Genomic DNA, 13,004 nt, shown 5'->3' with positions numbered 1-13,004 from the left:
AATTGGGAGATTAGAGGAGTTGGATGAAACCAATTTAATGCTGATGCATATTTTTAAACGTCTAGACTGTTACTTTTGGGCCAACAACATTAGAGAGGACGCACAAGTTCACACTTTCCTTAGTTTGGCTGGACAGAGAACATACAAACTTCTCAAATCACAAGTTTCCCCACAAAAGCCATCGGAAAAGACTGTAGATGAACTGAAAAACATTTAAAAGTCGCACGTTCAACTCAAGGATTCTTTAATTATTAGACGTGCCAATTTCGACATCCGGAAACAAAGGTCCACGGAATACGTCACTGATTTTGTCGCAGACCTGAAGAAAAAAAACAAAAAACAAAAAAACCCAACTTTCTGTAGACTGTGAATTTGGGCAGTTTTCGAATGGGGCACTCAAGGGCAGTTTTTGCTGCGGGATAGCCGATGTAGAAACACAAAAGAAATCGCCAGCACTTGTCGAGGCAGTCAAGACTGCATTGGCAAGGGAGATGTTAGCAAGAGATTTTGAAAACACACCTGAGGATTTTCATCAACTTTCAGCAGACAGACGGGGGTCAGCCAACCAGCCAGCCAGCGCCGCGCAGCGCAACAGACCCGGTGTAATGTGCCGAAATCAATCCCTTTTCTGAAACCACTCCCCGGAGGGTGCGTTTGGGCACATGCCTAAATGCACCCCTCCCCCACCCCACCCCCGGGGAGTTTTCTTGAACAGTCTAGAATCACTCCACCCCTGTTCCAAAATCACTCTCCACCCCCCGCCTCCCTATTTACGTGTGGATGGGAGTGAATCTGGCCGTTTGTCCACGTTAACCCCCCACCTCTCAATACTGAAGAGGAGGGGAGTTACTTTGGACCTAGGCCCATACCCCCCCTCGCCCCCCCCCCCTCCCCCATGATAAGTTTACATGACGGTGGGGGGGAGTAATTCTGGGTCTATGCCCGTTACCGAGCCCCCTCCCCCATAAGCCTCCAATTCTTTTACCAAAATCAGAGGTGAGAAGTGACACAATCAGTTCTCATGGAGGGGGGGGGGGGGGGGGGGGCTGGGGGAGGGGGGGGGAAGGAGGGGGTGATTCTGGCCTTATGCCCGTTTTGACTCCGCCCCCCCCCCCCCCCCCCCCCCATCACTCCACCGACTCCAAAATCAGAGAAGAGAAGTGACACAATGTTCAGTTTTCATGAGGAGGGGGGGGAGTGATTCTGGCCCAGTGCCCGTTTTAATCCCATCCCCACCCCCGACTCCAATTCTTCTATTATCAAAATCGGAGAAGAAAAGTGACCGAATGTTCAGTTCTCATTAGAGGAGGGACGGGGGTGATTCTGGCCCTATGCCCATTTTAACCCCACCCCACCCCCTCCGAATCTTCTTAGACTATGATCAGAAAATAATTTCTGGCCTTACATCATGACTGTTAAGTTTACATGAGTGATTCTGGTCCTATACCCGTTGTAACCTGCCTGAGGAGCACTCTTCAGCTGTTTCCTCCAGTCAGCAGAAGTGGAAAGTGATACATGAGAGAGATATTCTTCTATAGAAAGTTGCTAGAGGGAACTCTCTTTTGCTATGGGTTCTTTTACATGTCTTAGCTAGTCAAGTAGGAAATGTATAGTATACTATTTGTATTAGTGTAATTGTATCACACTATCAGACTACTGAAAATACTCAGGGCCGGTGGAAAGAAAATGCAGTACAAAGAACTTACTATGTAATTGTATCACACTGTCAATTGAAAAGGGAAAATAATCGATCAGTTCAAAGAAACAAACACATATAATATGACAGTTGTTGCTGTCTCGTTCGTCATTTATCAGATGGATTCCACCGTCTCCTCGACGAAGGCGGCAGTACGTCGCAGGTCCTCCAGTCCTCCGTAGAGCTTCCGGGCCGCTGGGATTGGGTCGGACCAGGTTTTCTCTCGGAGCGCTTGGTGGAGCGGGCAGGACTGCAGCAGATGTTCTGTTGTCTGGCTGCCTGTTCTGCACTGCTCTGTGTCGCCGATACGGTGTTTCGTGTATAGGTGGTGTTTCAGGCGGTTGTGACCTGTCCTGAGCCTGAAAATGACTACCTGCTCTCGACAAGTCAGCCAGTACGGGTCTGCTCTGTTGTGGCGTGGATGCTGCTGCTTCCACTTGTTCTGCAGCTTGGCCTTATTGATGGTCCTGGATTCAGAGTAGGTGGTAGACCTGTCCATCTGCTCTTTCGTAGTGCCCTCCTTTGCCATGTCGTCAGCAGTCTCGTTGCCAAGCACGTTGCAGTGGGAGGGAATACACTGCTGGGTGACTGTGTGACTTGTACAGAGGGAGGCGAGAGAGGACAGATCGTTGAGTTCTGGATCTCTGTTGGACCAAAGGGCCTGCAAGATGGACAGGGCGTCGGTCAGGAAGACAACGTTGTGGATGGCGTAGGTGCTGACCTCGATGTGGGCTGCTGCTGTTTTCAAGGCTTCCGCTTCGGCTCTGTAACTGGTGGAGTACAGGCCGATAGCGAGGCAGATCTTTTCTTCTCTGCCTCCTGGATACTGAACATAGACTCCTGCCCCTCCGTTCGGAATGGCATCTGCCGCAAAGCCGACAGTGTAGGCATGAGTCCAGAACTCTTTGGGGAACTGGGTGTGGAGGTGTTCAAGGGTGAGGGACTTTCTTTCAGGGCCGCTTTGGGAATCTCTGGGGCCAACACCAGGGATGCTGCACTGGATGAGGGGAGGGGTTCCTTCGCTCCAGGCAGGGGCGGCAAGTCACCGGGGTATCACTTTGGGGGCATGGTCAAGGATATCATGATAGGATCCTGCTCTGGTGTACGAAGCCCCCTCTCTTCAGCCGTCCTTTTGTTGGCTGGGACAGTCTGTCCTTCATGGGGTGGCCTTGCAACCTCTTGAACTTGGCAGCCTGGGTCAGGAGTTTGGTTTCAAGCTGCTGAATTGGTGTAGACCTCATGGCCCCTGTGATGATACGGGTAGGTTGATTCTGAACCTTGCTGATGCGTTCAAAGTTGGACTTGGCCGTAGTGCCCCATGCAATCATGCCATACTCCAGCACTGGCCTGACTACCAGTGTACAGCCTCCTGAGGGTCGTGTTGTCTGCGCCCGATGTTTTTCCTGACAGCTTCTTCAGGACAGCAAGTCGTACTTTTGCTCCTGATTCTGCTTTCTCTGCTTGCTTCTTCCACGTCAGGCGTTTGTCAAAAGTGACTCCCAGGTACGTGGGGTTGTTCTCAGCAAGCAGAGTTTGTCCAATGGTGCGCAGGTTGGCCTTCTGTTCTTTGGGTGAGAGGCTGAAAACAGTGTAAGTGGTCTTTTTGGCATTAATTGTCACCAGCCACTGTTTTATCCAGCTTTCGAGAACATTCAGCGCCTGCTGTAGTCTGTAGTTGGCAGTTGTGAGGTGTTCTTCCGAGCACCATAGGACAAGGTCGTCTGCATAGATGGCTTCCTGGACTATGCGTGGCATATCTTTGACGATGTCGTGGATAAAGACGAGGAATAGTGTGGGGCTGAGGACACCTCCTTGATGAACTCCTTCTCTCAGTGTCTTCTTCCGACTGTATGCTCCATTGACATGGACTCGGGCCTTCCTATTGTTCAGGTACTGCAAGATCCACTGGTACATACAGCCAGTCACACCACTCTTCTGGAGCTCCCTCCGGGGGCCATCCTTCCAGACTTTGTCGTATGCCTTTTCCATGTTTGTCCACATCGTCAGTGTATGCTGTTTATCCTGGAAGCCATCCTCGATCTTCTGGGCGATGCAGGTCACATGGTCCTCAGTGGAATGTCGTTGGCAGAAGTCTGCCTGCTCTGGAATGATGATGTTCTTCTTCTCCAGGTGCCAAACTAGGCGCGAGTTGATCGTACGCTCTAGGAGCTTGCCCACGCAGCTGGTGAGGCTGATGGGGCGATAACTATCATCCCTGGCTCTGTCTTTGCCCTTCTTCTGGATGGGCACCATGTCAGCTTCTCGCCAGCTCTGTGGAACATGCCCCGTCTTCCAACTGTTGTTGAAGAGAGCAAGGAGTTTGGTCTTTGCTTTGGTGCCAAGGTGTTTTAGCATTTCGTTGGTGACTTTGTCAGGACCTGGAGATTTTTTTTCCTGCAAAGACCTTACGGGTTCTTCAAACTCCTTCAGTTTGAAAGGCCTATCCATATATTCAGGTTGGTCTTGGTCATCCTGATGATTCTTCATTTCATCATGGACTTGTTGTTTTATGTCCTCTGACACAGTGATGTTGCTGATCTGCTCATAGCTGTCTATGAAGCAGTTTGCTGCCTCTCTCCCTGTCACCATCTCCTGGTCTTTTTGAAGCGTGACAGGCGCTGACCTTGTCTCTTCGTTGTTCATGGCTTTGGTGAGTTTCCAGAGTTTGTTGCCATCTCTGTTAAGGTTCAGCTTTTCTGTTTTCTCCATCCAATTTGTTCTTGCAGCTTGAATGTAGACCTTTCTGTATCTGGCAGTGCAGATTTTGAGAGTAATGTTGTTTTCTTGTGTTGGGTTGTTTTCAGCCTCCTCTCTAGTCCTTGTCACTTCATCTTCAAGCTCCTGCAGCTCTTCTGTCCAATATGGCCTGTAGTTCTTGCGAGCGCCACGTGGAATTGCCTTTGAAGCTGCTTTAAGGATGGCTTGGTTGAAGTTTTGGTGGCTCTGTTGATGTCGTAATCGTCCATTTTGATGATCTTGCAGTACTCATCAGTAATTTGACAGTAATGACACCGGTAATCAAATTATTAGCATCCATACATGGGCAACATAAACGTAATTACTTATATATATATATATATATATATATATATATATATATATATATATATATATATATATATATGTGTGTGTATATGTATCTACATATGTGCGTAATTTGAATGGTTATAAGTGGTGTGTGTGTGTGTGTGTGTGTGTGTGTGTGTGTGTGTGTGTGTGTGTGTGTTAGTCACTTAGTACGTGTTTTTGCGTTTGGTCTTGGATTGATGTGTATATGAGACCAAAATAAGACAAAAGGTGTGTGTGTATACGTGTGGGGGTGTAGGTGTGGGTGTGGATGTGTAGGTGTGTGTGGGTGTATGTGAATTTTCATGTGTAGCGTTCACAATGAAAGCACAGGGAAACATTTCCGTCTGATATGTTCATTTCTTTTCAAAACCAATACGAAGTGACTCTAACATCTTTGTTTTTTGCACAATGCTAATTGACATTTTTAATGATTGTTAACTCCGTTTGAGACAATAGATCATTTTGAAATCCAAATAAAACATCCGTAACACTGAATTTTATAAGAGCTAATTCTACTATTAAAAAAAAAGTTCAATATGTTCCCCAAATATCTTCATTGGGAGACAGAAAAAAAGAAATGTTAAAGGAAGTTAATTTCATCAGTACAATGATGACATTTGTTGGTATCTGCCACTTTCATTTTCTGAAGAAGTATGTTTGTGGGATGTGTGTTGTGGTTAATTTTCCAGAGTAACTAGTTCGTGCAATTTAACTTCCTTTGTAGCTTTTTTTTTTTTTTACAAAACCCACACATTGTCATTAAATGCAAAATCCAATTTTCTCCTCCATAATTCAGCAGCATGTGTTATTAATGCTCTGTCTGTAGTATACGATTAGACAGCATTTTATTTTTGTTGTTGTTGTTGTTGTTGTTGTTGTTGTTTTGCGTGGTAAGTGCTTGCATCACATGGAATGGTTTGGCCAGGTTCGTGAATGGATGCACTTTGCTGTATCCAATGCAACCATATCTTGGGGATTGGATTACATAAAGCATAGTACTCGAAATAATGTTTGCTTTTTCTGTACCAAGTAACCTGATTATTTCTTCTAAAGTAAGTAGTCTGTTTTCATGTACATTTATAATATATTTTATATAATCAATGCCCTTTTCTACCCACTGTCGAAGGTAAAGTGATTTACCTTTATACTTCAGTAATTCATTGTGGAATAACACACGTCTGACACCATGGAACATGACATCCTCATTACACGGTTGCGCACAACCTTTGACTACTCTGGAACAGTTCTCGATTGGTTCATGTCATATTTAACTTGTTTGTCCTTGTTGGTCATTAAAGATCTGCTGAATCTGGTGTTGAAATACTGAGCGCCACAAGGTTCAGTCTAGGGCCCAGTTTTATTTACTGTGTATACATAGCCATTCAGCTCTGCCACTTGCCAGTCGGGTCAACGTAATAATTTCTTTGCTGACGATTCCCAGCTCCACAACTCCGCTTTTCCCTTGGACCTTCCGACTTTTGCTTTTAGTTTGAAAAACTGTATTGAGGAAGTGTCTGAGTGTTGAGGATAATGGTGAAGATAATAATAATAATAATAATAATAGATACTTACGTAGCACACTATCCAGAAATGTGCTTTACAGAACACATTACATCAATGTTACGTACACACACCAAAATGTGACTAACAAACTAAACACACACACACACACACACACACACACACACTATTTTGTTCCAGAAAAGTTAAGAGCTGAGACAATACAATATTTTCTAGCAATTTTTATGTATGAGGATGAAACTGACTTTATTATCACTGGCACCAAGTCAAAGATTAACCAGACTACTACTAACCCTAAGTCCATCTCTGGCTGTAACATACCATTCTCCCAGTCTGTTAGAAATCTTGGCTTCTACTTGGATTAAACGCTCTCCATGACTGCACATGCCAAAGATTCAAACACTTGTGCCACACATTGTTCTATCAATTACTTAGATTAGGTAAAATTCGCTCTTTCCTTTTCACTGTAGCTGCCAACAAACTCGCTGTCTCTTTCGTACTAAATAGATTAGACTACTGTAACTCTCTCTCTTTGCATGTATTCTTGATAACAAACTGAATAAACTTCAGCACATTTAGAATCATGAAGCCCGACTCGTGCTCTGTAAACCAAGACACGAGAGTGCAACATCACTGCTCAGAACACTTCTCTGGCTTCCTGTGAAGGCTAGAATCCAATAGTATATTGCTTGTCTTTCTTTTCTGTGTCTATCACAGTAATATGCCACAATGTCGTTCTCATCCCCACCCATACCATCCCTCTTGGCTGTTACGCTCTCTTGGCAGTTCTCTGCTTACAGTTCCTCGGTTCTCCTTTAAGAAGTTAAGACGTGTAGTGTTTTTTTTTTTTGTTTTTTTTTTTTTTTTTTTTAAATTAAAAAAAATCTGTTTCTGTCTTTGGCCCCACTGTCTGGAACTCTCTACCTCTGTCCCTGAGAAAAACTCAGTGCTCTGCAACTTAAAAACCAAAACAAACAAACAAGCAAATAAAAAAACCGCGTAAAGACGCACCTCTTTGAAAATCGCCTCTCCCGATGCCCGCGACAGAACAAGTGTGTGCTTGTTTATGTTTTCAGCATATATTTTTATGTTGTTGATGTGTTGTGTGGGAGAGAGAGAGAGAGAGAGAGAGAGAGAGAGAGAGAAGGATGTGAGACTGTTTTTCAAGTATTGTGATCGTGATTTTAGTTGAGTATCATTTGGGCACTGTGATGTGTGTGATTAGTATTCAGACTGGTTTTAAATATTGTGATAAGTTTTCTTTTTAAAAGTATAATGGCATCAGTATTAAATACTGTGATATGAGATTCCATCACATAGGGTTTGTGGTATTTAATATATATACCCTAAATGTTGAGTTGTGCGTGCTGTCTTTATGTGTACATGTACATAGTTTATTGTTACTGGCTGACGTCAATGTGGGGTTACGCATCGAAGTTGTCATTTCAGTGAGAAAGAGTACCATCAAGAGCTGCCAATTTGTACTGAGAACAGAAACAAACAGGTAGGCAGTGGAGTTTCTCCAAGAGAGGGTTACATGGTATCGCTTTCGCTTCTTTCGGAACAAATCGCACAATACTATCCTGAACCCTCTAGAGGCGCGAAATCCGTTCCATTGGAAAACCAACAAAGACCGAGTTAAGTCTAGAAAAAATTGATAAAGGCACTGGCCAGTCTAGCGCATGTGTATATACGACACGTCTATGTGAGCTTGTGCTAACCTTGCCATTATTGACTGATGTGTGTAAACAAATTGAGTCTTTCCAATAACCCTTATCTCAAGTGTCCGTAGTAAACTTTTACGTTGGTCTTTTCTCAGCTATTACAAGTGGTATAGGAACCAAAGCTGAAGGATGGTATGTACGAATAAGATCTCTGAATTCATATGCTCTACGATGATATGGTAAGCAGCGTTAGAGGTCGTTATTTGGCAAAATAGAAACGCTTGATAAAGACGTTACGTTACTTCCAATCGTAATCAATCAATGTATTGTAACTGGTCACGGGTACGCATTACAACATGATTCACAATGAAAATAAAAATCAGACGTTAAAGATCTAGGTCACAAAACAGCAAATGAATCGCGTGTCAGACCCTCTCATGTCGATCATCATGGGAAAATAGAGGGGGCCACGAGTGTTGGGAGGGAAGTAGGGAGGCAAGGTCCAACCTGGGTGTCGAACCCACCAGCGGACCAACCGGTTGACAACCAGGAGCTGCCTGCTACACGTGGTCTCCCCCTGCAGAGGAAACTGGCTAGATCGTGGGGTCGCCTACCGTAAGCACGGGGAAGACGATCGGACAGTGAAAGGGTCGCCTGCCATATAGCCCTCTCTTTTCCACGACCAAAGGAACTGGAGGGCGAGAAGCTGGACAACAACACCATGAACCTCGCCTACCACAAAACCATGCCCTCCCGCTGGGACCTGATGTCCCAAGGGAGAGGAACCGGATTGCTCGAATGCCTGACACAGAGATAGCGATATTGAATCGAACATCAGTAATGACGCAAAGAATGTAAAAGAAATACATGGAAGAGCAAGAATGAAATAATCATGGTTAGGGAAACGGTTGAGATGACTTGCCAACCATTGGCCAAAGACTATTCTGTGCTAAAGACAGGGAACTAGGCTGGTTGGCTGAGCCTGGCGTATTTGCTACCCACAGAGAAAAGAATCAAATACAAAGCCGCCTGTCTCTGCTACCATGTCACATCTGGAACTGCACCCCAATATCTCTCCGACATCTTTCACATCTATGTATCCTCCCGTTCTCTTCACTCTGCTGCCGATGATTGAACCTTCCGCGTCCCAAAATACAAAAGAGAAAAGCTCGGTGGTCGAGCCTTTTCATCATCTGCTGTTCAAACATGGAACTGTTTGTCCGTCACTGCCCCTCACTGCCTTCTTTTAAATCTCACCTCAAGACTCTCCTCTTCCAGCAACATTTCCTCTAGACCTTCTCTCATTCATGAAAGTAGTTCGCTGATTGTGAGTTAGGGCTTGTCTACCCAAGCATGTGAAGACTGGATCCGGCGGACTCTGCGGAAGAAACCTTCATGGTTCAACGGAGAGGAAGGCGGTTGCAGCAGAGCACATAGGACATCTGGTCATCCACTGCATCTGTTTCCATCTCCGGTCGTCTTGACCTCGTCTTGCCACTGGATACAGATGGTCTCGGACAAAAGAGTAAGGTCGACGGTGTGCAACTCCTCCTCACTATAAACAATGTCATCACGCAGGTCATCAGTCACATGGGAGCTGAATGCAATGGACAGACCAAAGTGGCGTTCAGCTGTCCACAATGTGAGGCCAACAGAATCGCTGCAGCAGAGCAACGCAGACAGGCCAGGAAAAGCAGTGCCAGCAAGTCCCCGGCAGCCGCCACCATCCTCTGTCCACACTGCGTCAGAACCTTCCGGGCGCGGATTGGTCTGACCAGTCATTTGCGCACCTACAGAACCCAACCCACCCACCCCCAGGATGACTAGATGGTCCTCGTCGATCCCGACGGACGAACTACACACATGTATATTTGTAACGCTGTATTGTGTGAGCGTCGAATGTATGTATGTATGTATGTATTGTACGTACGAGTTTGTATACGCAAAATATGTTTATTGTGCATGATTGTGAGTTGAGGACTGACTATGTTTCGTGTGTGTGTGTGTGTGTGTGTGTGTGTGGATTGTAAAGCGCTTTGTGGAATGAGGAAAACGCTGATAAATGTCCAGTTATTATCATTATTATTGTTGTTGTTGTTGTTATCATCATTATGCCTTAATACTGGGTTAGCTGCGAAATCTGTCTAACAGAGCAAACCAGTTTGACATGGTACAGTTTATGACACCGAAAACTACTTTCAGATGGTGGGCGAAAATATGACTGATGGAAAGTATATAAGTACTGGTAACATACCCCACACTCCTCCATCCCCACCACCCCCAGCCCCCTAAAAAAGGGAAAAATAGCTGAAGGTACAATAGAAGTGTTGGATTCAAAGATTCCGCTTACACAACAGAAATATTGCACCTTTATTGTTATCACGACAAAAATGTTGTGATCGATTGTGTGATTCACACAAACACACGCACGCCTTCCCCCCTCCCCACTCACATGGACGGACATGTATATACGCGCGCACACAAAGAAAAAAAAACGCCATAAACAACGTAATCTTTACCAGACACGCACTAAAATATCCAGAGGCTGGGCAAACTACACAATTCGCATGATGAATCTAATCAGTTTAGTGCCATGCGTGCTGTATAAGAACGGACTTTTAAGTTAAAAAAAAAAAAATTTAATCGCTCATAACATTGAATATCCACAGAACAATTATGAATGTTTTTTTTTTCATTTTCATTACATAACACATTTTTAAATTGTCATCTTCTAACCCGTGACAGTGTTACGCCATCTCGGTAACTCGCTTACACACCGGCACTCGAACACGCTCACTGACTGCATTGCGACGGTGTTAAGTATTGCCTGAACACATACAGACCCCGCACCTCACATCCCCAACTGACAATCCTAGTTGTCTGTTTGCAAAGCCCTCTGATTCACACCCACCTCCTCTCCCTCTCCCCAGAAACACAAATGCGAAAAAGGACAACGGTGTTTCAGAAACAGAGTGATCACGAGGCGGAAAGACAGCAGCAGACACAGACCTGTTACAGGGACCTGGTGGAGGTGGCATGAGGAGGTTATCCACGCTTTCTGGGCGATGAATTGTTGGGAAATCAGGACATCTGCACAAAGAAAACGTGTCCCTGCGGCTTGTTTTGTTTTCACAGTGATTGCATGGGTACTTCGTTATCACATGGTTTTACACTTCAATCCGAAATTCTGGTATTATGATATTGTCTTCGTCCATATGTCTTTCTCCAAAATTTCGTTTGTGTCTGTGCGCATTTGTACATGTGTGTTTGTGTGTGCGCGCGCCTCTGGTTATGTGTGTGTTTGTGTGTACGTGTTGTTTCTTTCCTTTTTGTCAAAATGGCTTTCACATTTTTATCCACTAATAAATCATGGGGCTAGAATACAATCAAAATAACAGAGAAAGAAATGTGATTTTACAGATCCCAATAAACTGAACACAAGAAGCACACTCTCCTGTCGTCGATCTGGCACGCTTCATGAACGAAGAATAGGAAGAATGGGAAAGAAACCCTAAGGCCAAGTTTGAACATGATTTGTACAGAAGGGGAAGCGTTTTACACTCTGCATTGCTTGCAGGACAAATCAGTCTGAAATTTTCGTGAAGCCTTAGTAAAATAACAGCGAAACTTCGTTGACTATCACATCAGATTTAGAAAGTAATGAAGAAAGGTGGCATTGAAAATATACACATGAACAGATATGTTTTCCTCGAGTTCCTTTTTTTATATTACCCCCCAACTCCAGCCCACATCATCCATACGGCATGCCTTACATTGTATACATGTCTTACTGGAGAACAGTGGGTGACTTGGGCGGAGTCACAGGAAAGGTGAACGACATGGAGGACTGTGATGGTGACAGAAAGGAATGAACAGAGAAGCCAGATGGAGTGATCTCCCCATGTCCGTTGAGAGACAGGACAGGCCCTGCGGGTCCTAGGGAGGACTGGAGACGAGAGCTGAGCTCTGGGTCCAGGATGTACAAGTCTTCTGAGGAAATGTCCGTGATGTAGTGCAGGGACTCCTGGCTCCGATCAATCCGAAAGAACCGCTCTGCAGTGGTAGCTGTAGATGACAGGCACAAATGCACAAGTTTAATAAATGTTATATGACCAGTTTTCTGTTTATCAATCAAGCTTGCTGAGAGCCACCGTTATCCAAAAATCTCACTAAATCAAATCATCATCAGACATTCCTCAACATAAACTGTTGCCGTCTCAAAATGTTTATATGAAATGAGTTTCCATACTTCATTTTATGCCTATTTGTTTTTCACTTACTTCACATTCATCTTAGCACTTTTAAAATGTTTTCCACCATGCAACACACATGATTATCATCATAATAGTTATTAAGATTATAACCATTATCATTATTACTGGCTCACGTGTGTGTTAACACAAACTGTAAATCTTTGTAATAACACAATGTATCGGTTGAGTGAGTGAGAGAGTGAGTGAGTGAGTGAGTGAGTAAGTGAGTGTGAGTATGCGTGCGTGCGTGCGTGCGTGTGTGTGTGTGTGTGTGTGTGTGTGTGTGTTAAACTTTAAGATGTTCATTTCGACACCAAATTATGCTTAAAAATACGAAAACATCAGTTCCTTCCACATATTCTAATCACAATGACAGTTTACATCTGGGAAGAGTGCAATTAAAAACAAACATATCTCCACAATCACGTTACTGCTTCTTATTCAGCAAAAAAGAGCACTTTCATGCGACACACTGACACAGTCGTTTATCATTTTAAAAAAGGGCCTTTCTGAGTACGGGAGTTACACATCTCTCAGATGCACTGAAATTATGCTTTTCATTGGGACGTTAATCTAAATATTCTATGGGAATTTTTTTTAACGAATCTCACTCATTTAAAAATTACATTTTGAAATAAATATGACTGTGGTCTTAGAAAGGCTTTTGTGTTTTATACTCAGACCTTTCACTATCTGTATTCGCCCGAGTAGTCCTTTTCGGAAAATACGAGATCGTACACAATTTGAATAATACTCAGCAGCTAGCCCGTGCGATTGTTTGCAATCACATATTAGGACAGG

The 13,004-nt window shown here is 44.2% G+C and overlaps 1 protein-coding gene across 1 annotated transcript in view; it reads right to left on the bottom strand.

Moving 5' to 3' along the window:
- Positions 1-13,004, bottom strand: part of LOC143298072 (diacylglycerol kinase zeta-like) — a 275,075-nt gene that overhangs the window by 97,531 nt on the left and 164,540 nt on the right. The window contains exons 20-21 of the mRNA XM_076610749.1: positions 11,742-12,015; positions 10,960-11,040 (exon numbers count right to left, since the gene is read on the bottom strand). Of these exons, the coding sequence (XP_076466864.1) occupies positions 10,960-11,040; positions 11,742-12,015 (355 nt within the window). The remainder of the gene's footprint in view (positions 1-10,959; positions 11,041-11,741; positions 12,016-13,004) is intronic.

This window comes from Babylonia areolata, chromosome 23, assembly GCF_041734735.1.
Source record: "Babylonia areolata isolate BAREFJ2019XMU chromosome 23, ASM4173473v1, whole genome shotgun sequence".
Lineage (NCBI taxonomy): Eukaryota > Metazoa > Mollusca > Gastropoda > Neogastropoda > Buccinidae > Babylonia > Babylonia areolata.
The sequence above is the reverse complement of the archived record's forward strand: the minus strand, read 5'-3'. Positions and strand labels throughout refer to the sequence as shown.